The 19,699-nt window shown below is 41.0% G+C and overlaps 1 protein-coding gene across 2 annotated transcripts; it reads left to right on the top strand.

Annotated features, from left to right (window-relative positions):
* Nucleotides 1–149: 149 nt before the first annotated feature.
* LOC124045979 (transcription factor CP2-like) lies at nucleotides 150–19,091 on the top strand. 2 transcript variants are annotated; one of them, XM_046365849.1, is made up of 18 exons: nucleotides 150–452; nucleotides 894–1,127; nucleotides 4,626–4,777; nucleotides 8,711–8,787; nucleotides 8,920–9,025; nucleotides 9,248–9,354; nucleotides 9,582–9,734; nucleotides 9,840–9,950; nucleotides 10,216–10,304; nucleotides 10,515–10,563; nucleotides 13,325–13,351; nucleotides 14,560–14,604; nucleotides 15,656–15,749; nucleotides 15,849–15,939; nucleotides 16,052–16,158; nucleotides 17,037–17,179; nucleotides 17,365–17,416; nucleotides 17,533–19,091. In XM_046365849.1, the coding sequence occupies exons 1-18, from the start codon at nucleotides 412–414 to the stop codon at nucleotides 17,568–17,570; spliced, it is 1,716 nt and encodes a 571-aa protein (XP_046221805.1). In that variant the 5' UTR covers nucleotides 150–411; the 3' UTR covers nucleotides 17,571–19,091. The 2 variants fall into 2 exon arrangements, with proteins under 2 accessions (XP_046221805.1, XP_046221807.1); XM_046365851.1 differs by lacking the exon at nucleotides 13,325–13,351 and having other exon boundaries at nucleotides 152–452.
* Nucleotides 19,092–19,699: the final 608 nt, after the last annotated feature.

The following is a 19,699-nucleotide window of genomic DNA, read 5'->3' on the forward strand; positions in this document are numbered from 1 at the left end:
TATTATTTAAAAAATGGGGGGGTGGTAGAAGTTAGTCGGGATTCATTATTATTATATGTTGTATTATTATTATTATTTTTTTTATTTTTTAAATCTTTGTAATATAGAATTAGTCAGACCAGCACAGTAGGTGGCGGCATGCACTTTAAACGTTTGTTTGCGGATCGCCATGATATCATAGAAGAAGAATAAGCTTTCTAGCCGAGTAGATAAACAAACTTTTTATTAGGTTTGTAAGCGATTAATTCAGATTTAATTAACTACCATATACAACTCAATTAGTTCTCGTTATATTCAAATAATCAGTGTTCACATCGCTGTTTCCCTGAAGAGTAGTAGCGCATGTTGGATATAGTTAGCTGACGTTGGTTATCTCAATATGGAGAGAACGAGGGAGCAACATGGCATGCAATGGTCGCAGGGTTAGCTAGTCAACTTACTTGGTTTCAAAGGTAAGTTCGATAGCTATTTACGTACTAGCTAGAAGTGCTATCATAATTTAACGTCATATTAACACGACAAGCCACGTTGAGTTGTAACGTTAGCAAGGTAACGGTAAAACATTCATCCACAATCATTCAAGTTCGCCAGGTAACGTTAGTTACGTTACTGAGTTAGCAAGTAGTTAACGTTAGCATAGTAACATTATGCCATATAGCAAAGCGTTTAATTTTGTACATTCGCTAGTTACTACACACAGCATTTAACTTACCAGTCATTCTAGCTTAAATATCTTTAATGTGCGATACTGCTAAACCTGCCAGCTGTGTGATGACATTTTGTGGTCCATACAATCTGGAATGTCTTGTAAATTCGTTTGCTAGGCCTATATTAAACAAATAGTCTTTACACTGATACTGAACTGTGTATGTTTCATGGCATTTCTCTTCCAGTTTGGTAGCAAAATACATCTACCAGGCTGTAAGAAATTTGCAGTTTGGAATTTTGTGGCCAGGGATCGAGAATTTGAGACAAGTTCGACTGCAATCAGATCCACGCGTCGTCATGGCTTGGGCTCTGAAGCTGCCACTCACTGATGAGGTGATTGAATCAGGTCTGGTCCAAGACTTTGATGCCAGTCTCTCTGGCATTGGACAAGAGCTTGGAGCTGGGGCGTACAGTATGAGGTATGAATCATAATTGGAAGTCTATTGAAATGTTAATATGGCAAGACATGGTACTTTTACATAAATCAGTATCGGTCAGTGAAAAAAAAGATACTAGAAATACTTACCTATTCAAGAGTGGGCCCTATCATCTGTATCAGTTAGCCTATAATGAGTCAGTGGCTGTCGCTCTCTAGTAATTTGTCCTTTTGCATGTTGTCGGGTGGTGCTGCTTTAAATGTTAGGAGTGTGTGTGTGTTTTCAGTTCAGAGAGAGAGTTAGCCAAAGAACCTATGAATAGTGAAGCCGTAAAGTAGTTTGTTGTGGAAACGGCTTTCCTAAATCTGGCTACTGTTTACTTTCAGTATATTCCATTCTAGAATGGAATGCATTTAGAATATATCCTATTCACAATGTTGCTAAATTGTCTCTCCCAAGCTATAGTTTACTGTTTGCTTACTATTTGTGTTGGTGGATAGGACAGCTTCTCAAAATACTAAAGTCTTCGGTGGTGTGTGTGTCAAATGTATTTTTTTTGTGTGTGTGTTTTGTTAAACACATCACACACCCATTTTATAGTGATTTTACAGATTTTTTTTTGTTTTTTTGCCAGTAATTCACAAGTTAGCCTATTCATAGACGCTAACTACATAGTATCTTCTGGCTGGGGCAGTTTTATTTAGAGCTCCAATGCTTGCTCTAAACGTTAACACTCATTGCTTGCGGGACTGTTTTGGAAACATAAGGAATGTATTTTTCATATCAGGGAGAAATGAGAATAATAATAATTAATAAATAAAAAATAAAAAATACAACACACCATTGTGTAAACAGAAAATGGACACCACGAACATGTTGTCACTGGAACATAAATAAAATCAAATCAAATTTTATTTGTCACATACACATGGTTAGCAGATGTTAATGCGAGTGTAGCGAAATGCTTGTGCTTCTAGTTCCGACAATGCAGTGATAACCAACAAGTAATCTAACTAACAATTCCAAAACTACTGTCTTATACACAGTGTAAGGGGATAAGGAACATGTACATAAGGATATATGAATGAGTGATGGTACAGAGCAGCATACAGTAGATGGTATCGAGTACAGTATATACATATGAGATGAGTGTGTAGACAAAGTAAACAAAGTGGCATAGTTAAAGTGGCTAGTGATACATGTGTTACATAAGGATGCAGTCGATGATGTAGAGTACAGTATATACATATGCATATGAGATGAATAATGTAGGGTAAGTAACATTATATAAGGTAGCATTGTTTAAAGTGGCTAGTGATATATTTACATCATTTCCCATCAATTCCCATTATTAAAATGGCTGGAGTTGGGTCAGTGTCAATGACAGTGTGTTGGCAGCAGCCACTCAGTGTTAGTGGTGGCTGTTTATCAGTCTGATGGCCTTGAGATAGAAGCTGTTTTTCAGTCTCTCGGTCCCAGCTTTGATGCACCTGTACTGACCTCGCCTTCTGGATGATAGCGGGGTGAACAGGCAGTGGTTCGGGTGGTTGATGTCCTTGATGATCTTTATGGCTTTCCTGTAACAACGGGTGGTGTAGGTGTCCTGGAGGGCAGGTAGTTTGCCCCCGGTGATGTGTTGTGCAGTCCTCACTACCCTCTGGAGAGCCTTACGGTTGAGGGCGGAGCAGTTGCCGTACCAGGCGGTGATACAGCCCGCCAGGATGCTCTCGATTGTGCATCTGTAGAAGTTTGTGAGTGCTTTTGGTGACAAGCCGAATTTCTTCAGCCTCCTGAGGTTGAATAGGCGCTGCTGCGCCTTCTTCACGACGCTGTCAGTGTGAGTGGACCAATTCAGTTTGTCTGTGATGTGTATGCCGAGGAACTTAAAACTAGCTACCCTCTCCACTACTGTTCCATCGATGTGGATAGGGGGGTGTTCCCTCTGCTGTTTCCTGAATTCCACAATCATCTCCTTAGTTTTGTTGACGTTGAGTGTGAGGTTATTTTCCTGACACCACACTCCGAGGGCCCTCACCTCCTCCCTGTAGGCCGTCTCGTCGTTGTTGGTAATCAAGCCTACCACTGTTGTGTCGTCCGCAAACTTGATGATTGAGTTGGAGGCGTGCGTGGCCACGCAGTCGTGGGTGAACAGGGAGTACAGGAGAGGGCTCAGAACGCACCCTTGTGGGGCCCCCGTGTTGAGGATCAGCGGGGAGGAGATGTTGTTGCCTACCCTCACCACCTGGGGGCGGCCCGTCAGGAAGTCCAGTACCCAGTTGCACAGGGCGGGGTCGAGACCCAGGGTCTCGAGCTTGATGACGAGCTTGGAGGGTACTATGGTGTTGAATGCCGAGCTGTAGTCGATGAACAGCATTCTCACATAGGTATTCCTCTTGTCCAGGTGGGTTAGGGCAGTGTGCAGTGTGGTTGAGATTGCATCGTCTGTGGACCTATTTGGGCGGTAAGCAAATTGGAGTGGGTCTAGGGTGTACTGTCGGTAACGGTGTTTAAACTGCTTAAAACAGTGTACAGTAAGTGTAAATTATTTTGATGTGTTATGAAACTAAAGGGCTTCATGTTGCACTCCCGAGTGGCACAGCGCTCTAAGGCACTGCTTATCAGTGCAAGAGGCGTCACTACAGTCCCTGGTTCGAATCCAGGCTGTATCACATCTGGCCGTGATTGGGAGTCCCAAAGGGCTTCGCACAATTGGCCAAGCGTTGTCCAGGTTTGGCCGGGGTAGGTTGTCATTGTAAATAAGAATTTGTTCTTAACTGACTTACCTAGTTAAATATATATTTTTACGTGTTTCTAGAACCGTACTGCACTTGAGCTTCGGTTCACGTTTAGATGGAGAATTTGGCTGCCAGAGCCAATTTGCCTCTAAACAGAACATGTAAGGTCCTTGGACTATAAGGTGTAACGTTAGGCTCCTTTAGTCCATTATTGGGCTAGCATAGGCCTAACCTTCCATCAGTACTCTTTTGAGGATTGCTCTTATGTCAGAAAAGAGGAGGCCTTAATCTGTCAGAATTGGGATTTTTACTGTGTCAGGAACAGTTTGTGTGTAAGGGATACATCCCTCTCTTTCAGACTGCTCTTTTGTTAGTATTGCAAGTGTTCTGTTACATGATACTAAAGTGCCTCATTGTCAGTATAATTCTTATGTTGAGAGGGAGGATGAGATACCCAGGCTGCATACCAAGGTAGTTGATTGCACAAGTTTTTACTATCGTAACTAATGAACTGTGAAGAAAGTGTGTTATAAATCACTTGTTCTTTTCCAGTGGCTTCTAGTGATATTCATTTTAATGTACATTTATTGGGTGGGTAACAGAATTTCCTGACGTTTTTAATTTGGAAAACTTTTTTAAGAGTTGAGTTGAGCTTACCTTTTCAGTCTGCCTCGTTTTCTGGAGGTACAAGTTCTGTTGAGTTGTTGTTTCAGACAGTTCTTGATACTATGCCAATGTCATGTGCTTGTAAAAGACCTTGGCTTGCCAGTTCATTGACCATGTTGTCTTGCGGTTCTTTCTCCAGCGACGTGCTGGCCCTCCCCATCTTTAAGCAGGAGGAATCTAACCTGCCGCCTGACAGTGAGAACAAGATTCTTCCTTTCCAGTATGTTCTGTGTGCAGCTACCTCGCCTGCTATCAAACTGCACGATGAAACACTTACCTACCTCAACCAAGGTTAGCATCTGTCTGTTTTACATTACATGCTTTTCTTTTGAATTTGATGCCAATTTAAAAGAAATAGACAGATTTTGTGTGTGTGTGCATACATACACAGTGCATTTGTAAAGTACTCAAGCCCCTTGACCTTTTCCACATTTTGTTACTTTACAGCCTCATTTTAAAATGGATTTAAATTGTTTTCTTTCCGCATCAATCTACATACAGTACCCCACAATGAAAAAGCAAAAACAGGTTTTTATAAGTTTTTGCAAATGTAAAAAAAAAACTACTGAAATATTACATTCACATAAGTATTCAGACCCTTTACTCAGTACTTTGTTGAAGCACCTTTGACAGTGATTACAGCCCCGAGTCTTCTTGGGTGTGACGCTACAAGCTTGGCACACCTGTATTTGGAGAGTTTCTCCCATTCTTCTCTGTGTAACAGTATAATTTTAAACCGTCCCCTCGCCCATACCCGGGCGCGAACCAGGGACCTTCTGCACACATCAACAACAGTCACCCATGAAGCATCGTTACCCATCGCTCCACAAAAGCCGCGGCCCTTGCAGAGCAAGGGGAAACGCTACTTCAAGGTCTCAGAGCAAGTGACGTAACCGATTGAAACGCTATTTAGCGCACATCACTAACTAAGCTAGCCGTTTCACATCCGTTACACTCACCCCCCTTTTGACCTTCCTCCTTTTTTCCGCAGCAACCAGTAATCCGGGTCAACAGCATCAATGTAACAGTATAATTTTAAACCGTCCCCTCGCCCATACTCGGGCGCGAACCAGGGACCTTCTGCACACAACGACAACAGTCACCCTCGAAGCATCGTTACCCATCGCTCCACAAAAGCCGCGGCCCTTGCAGAGCAAGGGGAAACACTACTTCAAGGTCTCAGAGCAAGTGACGTAACCGATTGAAACGCTATTTAGCGCACACCGCTAACTAAGCTAGCCGTTTCACATCCGTTACATCTGCAGATCCTCTCAAGTTCTGTCAGGTTGGATACAGAGCGTTGCTGCACAGCTATTTTCAGGTTTCACCAGAGATGACCGGTCGGGTTCAAGTCCAGGCTCTGGCAGGGCCACTCAAGGACATTCAGACTTTTAAAAATGTATTTATTTATTTATTGCCACTTTCTCTCCCCAATTCCGTGGTATCCAATTGGTAGTTTCAGTCTTGCCCCTTCGCTGCAACTCCAGTATGGACTCGGGAGAGGCGAAGGTCGAGTTCCATGCGTCCTCCGAAACACGAGCCAGCCAAGCCGCACTGCTTCTTGTACACAATGCCTGCTTAACCTGGAAGCCAGCCGCACCAATGTGTTGAATTTGTTGGTACCCTTCCCCAAATCTGTGCTTCGACACAATCTTGTCTCGGTGCTCTACAGACAATTCCTTTTGACCTCATGGCTTGGTCTTTGCTCTGACGTGCATTGTCAACTGAGAAACTTTATATAGACAGGTGTGCCTTTCCAAATCATGTCCAATCAGTTGAATTTACTACAGACTCCAAGTTGTAGAAACATCTCAAGGATGATCAATTGAAACGGGATGTACCTGAACTCAATTTCAAGTCTCATAGGAAAGAGCCGGAATGCTTATGTAAATAATGTATTTCTGTTGTACATTTCTAAAATCCTGTTTTGATTTGGTCATTATGGGCTAGATTGAGGATTTGTCTTTTTGTAATCCATTTTAGAATATAGCTGTAACTTAACAAAATGTGGGGAAAGTCAAGGGGTCTGAATACTTTTTGAATGCACTATAAATACAGTACCAGTCAAAAGTTTGGACACACCTACTCATTCAATGGTTTTTCTTTATTTTTACTATTTTCTACAAAAAAGGTTAAACAAATCAAAATATATTTGAGATTCTTCGAAGTATCCACCCTTTGCCTTGATGACAGCTTTGCACACTCTTGGCATTATCTCAACTTGCTCCACGAGGTTGTCACCTGCAATGCATTTCAATTAACAGGTGTGCCTTGTTAATTTGTGACATTTCTTTCCTTCTTAATGCGTTTGGGCTAATCAGTTGTCTTGTGACAAGGTAGGGAGGGTATTCAGAAGATAGCCCTACTTGGTAAGAGACCAAGTCCATATTATGGCAAGAACAGCTCAAATGAGCAAAGAGAAATGACATTCCATCATTACTTTAAGACATGGTCAGTCTGTGTAAAATTTCACGAATTTTCTTCAAGTGAAGTTGCAAGAACCATCAAGCGCTATGATGAAACTGGTTCTCATTAGGGCCTCCACAGGAAAGGAAGTGCCAGAATTACCACTGATGCATAGAATGCATGATGCATAGAAGTTCATTAGTTACCAGGCTCGGAAATTGCAGCCTAAATAAATAATAATAATATGGACTTTGTGTTTTTACATAAATATCTCTTTCTTACACACACTCAGTGCCCTCAGTTTTCATATCCCTTGACTTATTCTACATTTTGTTGTAACAGCCTAAATAAAAAATGTATTGAATGTGTTTTTTTCTAACCCATCTACACACACAATACCCCATAATGCCAAAGTGAGTACATGTTTTTAGAAATGTTAGCAAATTTATTGAAACTTAAATACAGGAATATCATATTTACGTAAGTATTCACACCCCTTAAGTCAATACATGTTATAATCACCTATGGCAATGATTACAGCTGGTAGTCTTTGTGGGTAAGTTGCTTAGAGCTTTGCACACCTGCATTGTACAATATTTGCACATTTTATTCTTTAAAAAATTATTCAATCTCTGTGAAGTTGGTTGTTAATCATTGCTTGACAGCCATTTTCAAGTCTTGCCATATAGATTTTCAAGCCAATTTAAGTCAAAACTGTAACTAGGCTACTCAGGAACATTCAATATTGTCTCGTAAGAAACCCATTTATATTTAGCCATGTTTTAGGTTATTGTCCTGCTGAAAGGTGAATTTGTCTCCCAGTGTGTTGGAAAGCAGTCAGCTAGGTTTTCCTCTAGGATTTTCCCTGTGCTTAGTTCTATTTTGTTTATTTTTATCCTAAACAAGTCCCTAGTCCTTGCTGATGACAAGCATACCCATAACATTATGCGGCCACATGCTTGAAAATATAAACAGTGGTACTCGGTGATATGTTGGGTTCTCAGGACATAAAGTTCATTTTGACATGGTTTGCAGTTTTACTTTTGGGCCTTCTTGCAAATATGTTTTTATTCTGTACAGTCTAATTTTCACTCTGTCATTTGATTAGTATTGTTGAGTGACTACAATGTTGATCCATCCTCAGTTTTCTCCAATCACAGCCGTTAAAACCCTGTAACTACTCCAAAGGCCTCATTGGTCTCATGGTGAAATCCCTGCACGGTTTCCTTCCTCTCTGGGACCGAAGTTAGGAAGGACGCCTGTGTCCTTGTAGTTACTGGGTATGTTGATACACTTTGGATGGTGTAACTTCACCATGCTCAAAGGGATATTCAATGTCTGCTTTTTTTCCTTTTTTTACCAATAGGTGCCCTTTGCGAGGCATTGGAAAATCTCCCTGGTCTTTGTAGTTGAATCTGTGTTTGAAATTCACTGAGACCTTACAATTATCTGTATGTATGGGGTACAGAGATGAGGTAGTCATGAAAAAAACCCTGTTAAACACTTATTGCACACAGAGTGAGTCAATGCAACTTATGTGACTTGTTAGGCACATTTTTACTCTGGAACTTATTTAGGCTTGCCATAACAAAGGGGCCGAATACTTATTGACTCAGGACATTTCAGATTTTCACTTTAATTAATTTGTAAAAATGTCAAAACATAATTCTACTTTGACATTGATGTGACAAAAAAATTTAATCTCAATTTAATCCATTTTAAGCTGTAATACAACAAAATGTGGGATTTCAATGGGTGTGAATACTTTCTGAAGGCACTGTGTGTTACATCTATCTAAAGATTCTGTTTTGATTTCAGGACAGTCTTATGAAACTCGAATGCTTGACAATCGGAAATTGGGTGAACTCCCAGAAATCACTGGCAAAATGGTGAAGGTATGATGAACAGGAACCCTGAGTCGTGAGTAAGTGATTGCATGGGTCTGTTCCAATGAGAATGTCCCATGTGGTCTATCAGTCATGTAGGTACTTCCTAGTTCCTCAGTGACGTTTTCTGTGTGCCCCCAGAGCATCATCCGCGTGGTCTTCCATGATCGGCGTCTTCAATACGCAGAGCACCAGCAGCTGGAGGGCTGGCGCTGGAACAGGCCTGGAGACCGCATCCTTGACCTGGGTAAACTGTCTGTCCGTCATGGGTGGTGGCCTACTCTGGGTGAAGAAGGATAGGAGGGTGCTGCTTTTAAGACTTTAGCTGCTGTGGCACTGACATGGTTTCAAATAACACTGAGTTGTTTCTTCAGTGAAATAAATTATGGTTGACAACAGGCTGCATAACATAAAGACTGAGTGCTCACACAATCCTTCTGATAACTTGTCTCGTGTTGCTCCATTGTAGATATCCCCATGTCAGTTGGCATGGTCGACCCCAGGGCTAACCCTACTCAACTTAACACTGTGGAGTTCCTGTGGGACCCTTCAAAAAGAACCTCGGTTTTTATCCAGGTAGCAGGATAAACACAACCACATGGTTGTTTTCATAATGCTGGTCGTAGCTTATCTCCTAACGTCAGTCCAAGGCTATCTGAATGGAGTGGAAACAGATGGGTTTTCAAGCCAAATAGAGCTCTCACCATGTTTGTACTGAATAAAACTAATAGTTTTGTCCTAATATGACAACTTTAGCAAAAATCCTTCAGTTTTCAAATAGGCACGCCGATTCCTTGTTTTAGGTTCACTGCATCAGCACAGAGTTCACTATGCGGAAGCACGGGGGAGAGAAGGGCGTGCCTTTCCGCATCCAGATCGACACTTTCAAAGAGAATGATGGCGAAGACTATACAGAGCACTTGCATTCTTCCAGCTGTCAGGTCAAAGTCTTCAAGGTGAGAAGAAAGTCTGACCAAAGACATTTACTGTTGCCATAAAACGTCATTTGATCCTGATCACGGTACTGTCCATTATAAACAACTTTACCTCACCTGTGGCAGCCTAAAGGTGCAGACAGGAAGCAGAAGACCGACAGAGAGAAGATGGAAAAGAGGGCTCCTCAGGAGAAGGAGAAATACCAGCCCTCGTATGAAACCACCATCCTAACAGAGGTTAGAGTCAGTGTGCTGAGTAAATGGGATGGAGGAAAATGTTGGATATGAGAGGATATGGAGAGGAAGATATGGTAGCAGTCAGAATGAAGAAACATGAGCAAAATGATGCATCCTTTTAATTACTTGTCTCAGTAATATCATAATGCATAGCAATTCTGTACACAGGATTTCTTCATGAAGTAATAACTTGCATCTGGAATGCTGGATTATGTAACGAGCCTAGGTCCCTCCCTACTAGAATAATAGAAATGTTCTCTTGCAGTGCTCTCCCTGGCCAGAGGTCACCTATGTAAATAACTCTCCATCACCTGGCTTCAACAGCTCACACAACAGTTTTCCAGTTGCAGAGGGGTAGGCATCAGGACATAAACATTCAGCCTGCACTGAACCACACTGCTTGTGTTACAAATGGTTTATTTTGTTTTATATGTACATTTATAAAAGATTATATGGGGATGCAATGTCTAATACCTCTGTTCTTTGGGGATGTCTGTCTATTGTCTTTCTATTCCCAGAATGTCCACCTGAACCTTTTCATGTTCCTTTTCTCTGTCCCTCCAGCAATGGATCCCCCAGTCACCAGCCAGAACTAGTTGTTCAGGTAGCAGATGTAAGTACCTGTGTCCCTTCCCTTTGTGTGTCCAAAACCCACCTATGGGTCAGTCTCCTGCACCATCCCTTCCCATGTCACCAACCCCCACATCTACAGCTGGGCAAAAAAGTATTTAGTCAGCCACCAATTGCAAGTTCTCCCACTTAAAAAGATGAGAGGCCTGTAATTTTCATCATAGGTACACTTCAACTATGACAGACAAAATGAGAAAAAAATCCAGAAAATCACATTGCAGGATTTTTAATACATTTATTTGCAAATTATGGTGGAAAATAAGTATTTGGTCAATAACAAGAGTTTATCTCAATACTTTGTTATATACCCTTTGTTGGCAATGACAGAGGTCAAACATTTTCTCTAAGTCTTCACAAGGTTTTCACACACTGTTGCTGGTATTTTGGCCCATTCCTCCATGCAGATCTCCTCTCGAGCAGTGATGTTTTGGGACTGTTGCTGGGCAAAATCATATTGTAGGATTTTGAATGAATTTATTTGCAAATTATGGTGGAAAATAAGTATTTGGTCACCTACAAACAAGCAAGATTTCTGGCTCTCACAGACCTGTAACTTCTTCTTTAAGAGGCTCCTCTGTCCTCCACTCGTTACCTGTATTAATGGCACCTGTTTGAACTTGTTATCAGTATAAAAGACACCTGTCCACAACTTCAAACAGTCACACTCCAAAATCCACTATGGCCAAGACCAAAGAGCTGTCAAAGGACACCAGAAACAAAATTGTAGACCTGCACCAGGCTGGGAAGACTGAATCTGCAATAGGTAAGCAGCTTGGTTTGAAGAAATCAACTGTGGGAGCAATTATTAGGAAATGGAAGAAACATACTAGACCACTGATAATCTCCCTCGATCTGGGGCTCCACGCAAGATCACACCCTGTGGGGTCAAAATGATCACAAGAACAGTGAGCAAAAATCCCAGAACCACAGGGGGGGGGACCTAGTGATGACCTGCAGAGAGCTGTGACCAAAGTAACAATGCCTACAATCAGTAACACACTACGCTGCCAGGGACTCAAATCCTGCAGTGACAGACGTGTCCCCCTGCTTAAGCCGCCAGTACATGTCCAGGCCCGTCTGAAGTTTGCTAGAGAGCATTTGGATGATCCAGAAGAAGATTGGGAGAATGTCATATGGTCAGATGAAACCAAAATATAACTTTTTGGTAAAAACTCAACTCGTCGTGTTTGGAGGACAAAGAATGCTGAGTTGCATCCAAAGAACACCATACCTACTGTGAAGCATGGGGGTGGAAACAACATGCTTTGGGGCTGTTTTTCTGCAAAGGGACCAGGACAACTGATCCGTGCAAAGGAAAGAATGAATGGGGCCATGTATCGTGAGATTTTGAGTGAAAACCTCCTTCCATCAGCAAGGGCATTGAAGATGAAATGTGGCTGGGTCTTTCAGCATGACAATGATCCCAAACACACCACCCGGGCAATGAAGGAGTGGCTTCGTAAGAAGCATTTCAAGGTCCTGGAGTGGCCTAGCCAGTCTCCAGTTCTCAACCCCATAGAGAATCATTGGAGGGAGTTTAAAGTCCGTGTTGCCCAGCAACAGCCCCAAAACATCACTGCTCTAGAGGAGATCTGCATGGTGGAATGGGCCAAAATACCAGCAACAGTGTGTGAAAACCTTGTGAAGACTTACAGATAACGTTTGACCTCAGTCATTGCCAACAAAGGGTATATAACAAAGTATTGAGAAACTTTTGTTATTGACCAAATACTTATTTTCCACCATAATTTGCAAATACATTTATTAAAAATCCTGCAATGTGATTTTCTGGATTTTTCTAATTTTTGTCTGTCATAGTTTAAGTGTACCTATGATGAAAATTACAGGCCTCTCATCTTTTAAGTGGGAGAACTTGCACAATTGGTGGCTGACTAAATACTTTTTTGACCCACTGTACATGTTTAAAGGCCAGCTTTTTTCACATAACTGAAGTTGGCACATTGTGGTCATGCTTTAAGTTCACATTTTGCCTTTTGCTTTTGGCAGCAGCACTAGTGAAATATTGTAGGAAATTGTTGGTAGTGTGCTATTTAAACTGAAGTGTAAGAATAACAGCTAAGGAGACTGGCTATGTAACTTTGCAATCAGTACGTTATTTTATTTTCAAAGCAGCACGACTTTACATCTTGTTTTCACATGATAGATGTCAGTTTTTTTTACCCGATCTCCATTGATCACATTTGCATGTAGTCAAACATGTTTACCAAAATAATGAATATGACAAAACTATTTTGATTTGCAACAGTTGGGAAAAGCAAAGGCTATGCATTGATAAATCTCAGATTTGGTTTAGAATACCTGACTAATTTTATAAGAACCTGCAGAATGAGAAATGTAATGGAAAAAAAAAAAATAAACGTGGATACGTCCCTTTGCTTTCAACACTTTTATTAATTTGTGCGAACATTGAATTAGTGCAGTGCTTATATTGAATATTTCTTCTCTTGTGACTCCCTCTGTTTTCCCATTAATGCATACATAGAACCAAGTCAGTTATTAATATATGGGTAGAACATGCCCTTTGTTTTTGGGTCCATCAAAGCTGTCCTCCATAAAGAATCTGATGTGTCACGTGCATCCCCAATGATTTAATGTGGTTGATGGATGGAAACAGACCTTGAAATGAGCCTAGATAGCCATGTCCGTGCACCTGTCAGTTCAGTTTTATAAAGGGTGTGTACACCTTTTCTCCCTTCTTTCTCCTGCATTATTATCCAATATAGATTGAAAGCTGTCTGACTGATACAATTGTAAGTTTCCAACATTTTCTAAATGTCTGACTCTGCATCTTAAATCAGACTTCACGGTTTAGATCGACTCCCAACAGAATGTGCAATATTCACTGATCTTTAAACGATTGATTGCACTTATTAACCCTATTACTTGCCGTCTGATAATGATATGATATGATATGATATGTATCCAGTTGTTTTGGGTAGTTTGTAGTCATTTGTAGGCTGCAACATCTGCCTTAACTCTCCCTAAGGCCTGTTTGAATTTTTTACATGAAGAAAAAAAAAGTGCAGTTTGCGTCGAACGCCTGAGTGCCAGTCTGTTTGTGCCATCATGTAACCTCCTTGTCACTCATTGCCATGCCAATCATTGGCAATAGAGTTGGCCAGAGCACAAACAGATCTGGAACCTGCCTGCTGTAATACTCCCAATACTTGTTCCAGCATTTATTACAATGCTTCTACATGATTTACGTAATAGTCATGTAACCATTGCATTTCAATCTAGTTTTGAAATAAATGCTGCGCCGAGTGTGTATATAGCAATAGGATGTAAAGTGCATTTGGAAAGAATTCAGACCCCTTCACATTTTCCACATTTTGTTACGTTACAGCCTTGTTAAAAAAAAATCAAAATCCCTCAACAATCTACACACTGTGGGAACTCCTTCAAGACTGTTGGTAAAGCATTCCATGTGAAGCTGGTTGAGAGAATGCCAAGAGTGTGCAAAGCTGTCAAGGCAAAGGGTGGCTACTTTGAAGAATCTCAAATATAAAATATATGTTGATTTGTTTTACACTTTGTTTTTGGTTACTACATGATTCCATATATGTTATTTCATAGTTTTGATGTATTCATTATTCTATAATATAGAAAATAGTACAAATAAAGAAACCCTGGAATGAGGTGTCAAATTTTGACTGGTAGTCTATGTAAATAAGGTATTTCAGTTTTGCTTTTAAATTTGCAAACATTTCTAAAAAACAGTTTTTTGCTTTGTCGTTATGGGGTATTATGTATGAATTTTCTTTTTAGAGTAAAGCTGTAACATAAAAGTTAAGGGGTCTGAATACACTGTATTTTGACATTGCTGTTTTCACTGTCAAAATATCACTTGTGTTTTACCTCCATTTTTATACAGAAATACATGAGCAAAGTTTTTGGGGGATTAGGGAGGTTTTGAAATATGACGATCATTTTAAAATTGAGACATTCTGCTTTACAGTTGCCATCCCATCTACTTACAAGAGACGGGGAAAGCATCCATCAGGTATATATTCATTTATTTGGTGGTTTCTAGTTTGAATGTCGTTTTTTTGGCTTTTTACAGTCAAAATGAAGGAAATGCGAACATGGTGTCTGAATAGGCTGTTAGGCCACCACAAGCCAGAACAGCTTCAATGCAGTTTGGCATAGTTTCTACAAGTGTCTGGAACTCTATTGGAGGGAAATTGTCATCATGTGGTGTTTCATTGATGGTGGTGGAAAACGCTCTCTCGGGCGCCGCTCCTGAATCTCTCATAAGTGTTCAATTGCGTTGAAATCTGGTGAATGAGATGCACACACACACACCCTTTAAACTCCTAATGTTCCTTTGCGACCCCTCTTTCAAAGTGAGATCTCCTCTTCTAGACATGGTAGCCAAAATAATAATATATAATAATAATAATATATGCCATTTAGCGGACGCTTTTATCCAAAGCGACTTACAGTCATGTGTGCATACATTCTACGTATGGGTGGTCCCGGGAATCGAACCCACTACCCTGGCGTTACAAGCGCCATGCTCTACCATCTGAGCTACAGAAGGACCACAAATGGACATCTGGGCATTTTTTTGTACATCACCCTAAGCATGATGGGATGTTAATTGCATAATTAACTCAGGAACCACACCTATGTGGAAGCATCTGCTTTCAATATACTTTCTATCCCTCATTTACTCACGTTTCCTGTATTTTGGCAGTTACTTGTACATTGAATGTCTTCTCTGACCAGGCTCCCAGCATAAATGTTTGCGTGTGTGTAGAACAACCAAGACCAAAACAATTTATGTGTGCAGATGTGGATGACTGCTACCGTGGTCTACGGTCATTTTTGTGTGTACTGTAAACCTCTTAGAACACAATTTGAATCTCCTCTAAATTTGTAGTGGGTCTGTATTCCTCCATGTAGCATGTTAGCTCAGATAAACTGCTCATACCTGGCTGTATACATCTGACCTTACAGTGGAATTGATTGTTTTTAAAGGTGTACAATCCAGAGGTGAATTAACATTTGGATTGCGTTTGCTCCACCTGCGTCTCTTTTGGAACAAACAGAACCTGTTACCCGCGGCAACACCACAGGATGCACAGCAGTGGCTCCATAGAAACCGCTTTTCACCGTTCTGTCGGCTCTTCACTAATTTCTCAGGTAAGGTCTATATAATTTATTGATTTATTGCAGTGAATTTATATTCTCAACATTGTCATGTTGTGGAAGTCAGTCTAAAAGTAGGCTGATTTGTTCCAGGTGCTGATCTGTTGAAGCTGACCAGGGAAGATGTCATTCAAATATGTGGGCCAGCAGATGGTATTAGGCTCTTCAACGCGTTGAAGGGACGGTTCGTCTTCTTTCTTATCACTACTTCCATATTGCATTATTCAGATGCCTATTGAATTTTATCACCTTTTTTTAAGTGAGAAGTTTGTCAGCTTATTTTGGTGTGTGTGCAGGGTTGTACGTCCCAGGCTGACGGTGTATGTGTGCCAGGAATCCCAGCAGGCTCGGGAACAGCAGCAGAAACACGAGAACGGAGACGCAGCTAGCAGTACTTTTTTCGGTATGGGTGTGTCTGTGTGTGTGTTGCACCCCCCCCCCTTTGCCTTTAGAACAACCTCAATTCTTCGGGGCATAGACTCTACAAGGTGTCAAAAGTGTTCCACAGGGATGCTGGCCTATGTTGACTCCAATGCTTCCCACAGTTGTCAAGTTGGCTGGATGTCCTTTGGGGGGGGGGGGTAGACCTTACTTGATACACACATGGGAAACTGAGTGTGAAAAACCCAGCAGTTCTTGACACAAACTGGTGTGCCTGACACCTACCATACCCTGTTCAAAGGCACTTAAATATTTTGTCTTGCCCATTCACCCTCTGAATTGTACACATACAACATTCACGTCTCAAGGCTTAGAAATCCTTCTTTAACCTGTCTTCTCCCCTTCATCTACACTGATTTTTGAAGTGTACATCAATAAGGGATCATAGCTTTCACCTGGATTCACCTGGTTAGTCTGTAATGGAAAGAACAGGTGTTCTTAATGTTTTGTATACTCAGTGTATAAAGCATTCATAACTCATGTTTACCTACTTGCTGATGGCGGTGCAATGCATCATGTGGCATAATGATAGCTCTGTTTGTTACGGCATACCACACTGTTTCATGTTTTATTAGTGGCATGTACAGGATACACATGGTATACACCGTCCAACGAAATGTTTACTTGCAGGTTCCTTCTCGACAATGCAACAACAATAAGAAATAATATAAGAATAGGAACATAAAGTAAATGGCAGTAGAATAGAATAAATATTTTAGTGTAAGTTTTAATACAGGAAGGCACTATTTATAGTCCAATATTTACACATGGATTGGGGGGCAAGGTGCTAAGACAGTGAGTGATTGATGGTGTTTTCCTGTACACGTCTGTCTTCTGCAGTGTACCATGCCATCTACTTGGAGGACTTGACAGCAGTTGAGCTGACAGAGAAGATCGCTCAGCTCTTCAACATCTCACCCAGACAGATCAGTCAGATCTTTAAACAGGGACCCACTGGTATACATGTCCTGGTCAGTGACGAGGTAAGGCTGTCTTTATTCTACCTGTTGTGTTGTCCCGAAAAGGCACCCTATTCCCAAAAGAGGTGCGCTACACAATAGGGTCTGATTTTAGACGCAGCCTTCGTCTCTGGCTCAGTCTGCCTTAAGGTTGTCCTAATGTATACAACGTTATTGGCCTCTAAGACGGAATCTCTCGTTTCTCACAGATGATTCAAAACTTCCAGGATGAAGTATGTTTTGTTTTGGATACAATGAAAGGTGAGTGTCATCCAGTTTTCTTTTACAACAAATATTGGAGGGTGGAGAAGTGTCTGTGGTAGTTACGCTTGTAAAATCACCCTTCATGATATAGGCGCTGTTTTTTTAATCCTCAGCTGAGACAAACGACGGCTACCACATCATCCTGAAATGAAAACTGTCTGGGGGATTGTCTAGCCCCCGCTCTCTCCTGACACCCAACCCTGCCAGCCCCTCTACAGCCTTAGCCCCTGATGTACCTGGACCATGCTGAAGATGACTCGATCGTTTCGCTCAACGATTCTCTAGAGGCTGCTCGCTACGGGGAACATTCTGACTGAAGCACCTTGCCCATCCTCGATACCTTATTGTCTTATTTGAAAGGAGTGACACTATTTGAGCTGCCATATCGATGCAACTCTCCAGTCTCCTCCCATGCTAAAAACACTTTTTAAATGGTTGCATTTTCCTGCTTTGTTGCTCATGTGTTTGAAAAAGAGAATGGAAGACACCCTGTCACTGCTTCAGAATCAACGACTTAGCTGTCTTGTCTTTAGAATCCAGTCTTGCATAGAAAGGGATCCACAACAAGAGATTGAGTGCGTATGGTCTCCGGTCTCCATCTGCTACTAGGCTGCTGGACATCAAGGAGTCGTTTTGTGAGCACCGTGGTCATGGTTAAGTAGCTACGACAACAAAGCTTGCACAGGATATAAAATCTTAACTAGTTTAAAGATACAAAAGGGTTCTAATATCCCATACTTCTTTGCATAAATGCGGAAGCATTCTAGACCACGGGAACAGCAATGTGAACGAAAATGACTGGAAGCAGTACAAAAAGTGTAAAAATAAAAACAATTGTAGAGAATTTATTCAGCAAGCACATAGCATAACTGTTTTTCAAATGATCTACAGCCCTTTTATTACTTTGATTTCCTGACCGCTGGTCATGTTTTCGATGCTAATCCTGTGGAATCCAACAGCGGCGCTGGTCCCATGAATTTGTTTATTTTGAATTATCCAGGTTAGGACAATGTCATATCTTCAACCTAAAATCTTGACCGGAAGTGATGTCATAATGGAAAATGAAAGGGACACCTGCAGCATATATGAGATCCCCTCTGTTCTCCCAGGGAGCGCTGTGCTCCTGAAAGCCCACATCTGTCAAGTTGTATTTGTGTCGTCCATCTGTGCAACTTTTCTAGGTCTTTAATCGCTGTCAAGATCGCATCAGTGTTCTGTTCATGCCTCCCCGTTATTCATTAAACTGATTGATATCACTTTCTTTATTGACCACACAAGGTGGCAACACCAGCAACCTACCAGTCTGTCTTGCCCGCTATCCCTATATACCATTATACTGTATCGCTTTACAGTGTCATTAAGATGGTTTTGGACAATTTCACTTTTTTTGTAGTAGATGGTTGTGAATTTTGAATCATGTTTTAATTTGACTGTTTTTATAAATGTGTAAACAGACTTGTTCTACCTTGTTTAAAGAGAAGCAGTCTACATTGTTTTGGGATATTACCACTATCAAGTATTAATATATTGTAGTGGGTTGTTTAGGGTATACCAAAGCTGCATTTGGAAAGCTAGAGTTGGTTCCCATTCAATAAGGTTCTACTGAACGCTAGATGTTGCCCACCTTTGGCCCTCATCCAAGTCATCAGAACGATTAAACTACTTACCTATACATTGCCTGTTTTGTATTTTTCTCTGCCTCGTTTTGGATGGGCACCATTGAGAAAATGTTTTAGCCTCCCCGCCACTGATTTGGTCATCTTGGTTAACCGAGAACTTAAATCTCGCATAATTTGTTCAGATGCTCGATTTACGTAATGTTACGACAATAAATGACGGAGTTGGTAAACAGCTGAGGGATGGGTTCTAGAGAAATGTAACCACTCTCAAGGTCATGGACTGTGCTTTGCATACAGGGACTGACCATCCATGATATAATGATCTACAGTGTTTAACATTCACTTTATTTACAAATGTGTTAAACAGCTTATTTTTGGTTCTGATGGAGAAAGACAGTTAAGATATGCTCATGAGGCATCTAGAAGTTACCAGTAGCCTATATTCATCAATAAACAATGGGTAAATATTAAACGAAGTCTAAAAATGGAGGGCAAGATACAAAGGCAGATTCATATTGGCCAAATATATACATATATATATATATACTAAATGAGTTTGGACTCCTTGTTGGACACAATAGCTTGTTAAGGATAACCCCATGTCAGAAATACTCGTATTCATTGTATTTTCTACATTTGATAAAATAGTTTGCTATGGCAA

The sequence above is a fragment of the Oncorhynchus gorbuscha genome, linkage group LG10 (genome assembly GCF_021184085.1).
Source record: "Oncorhynchus gorbuscha isolate QuinsamMale2020 ecotype Even-year linkage group LG10, OgorEven_v1.0, whole genome shotgun sequence".
In the NCBI taxonomy this organism is placed as follows: Eukaryota; Metazoa; Chordata; class Actinopteri; order Salmoniformes; family Salmonidae; genus Oncorhynchus; species Oncorhynchus gorbuscha.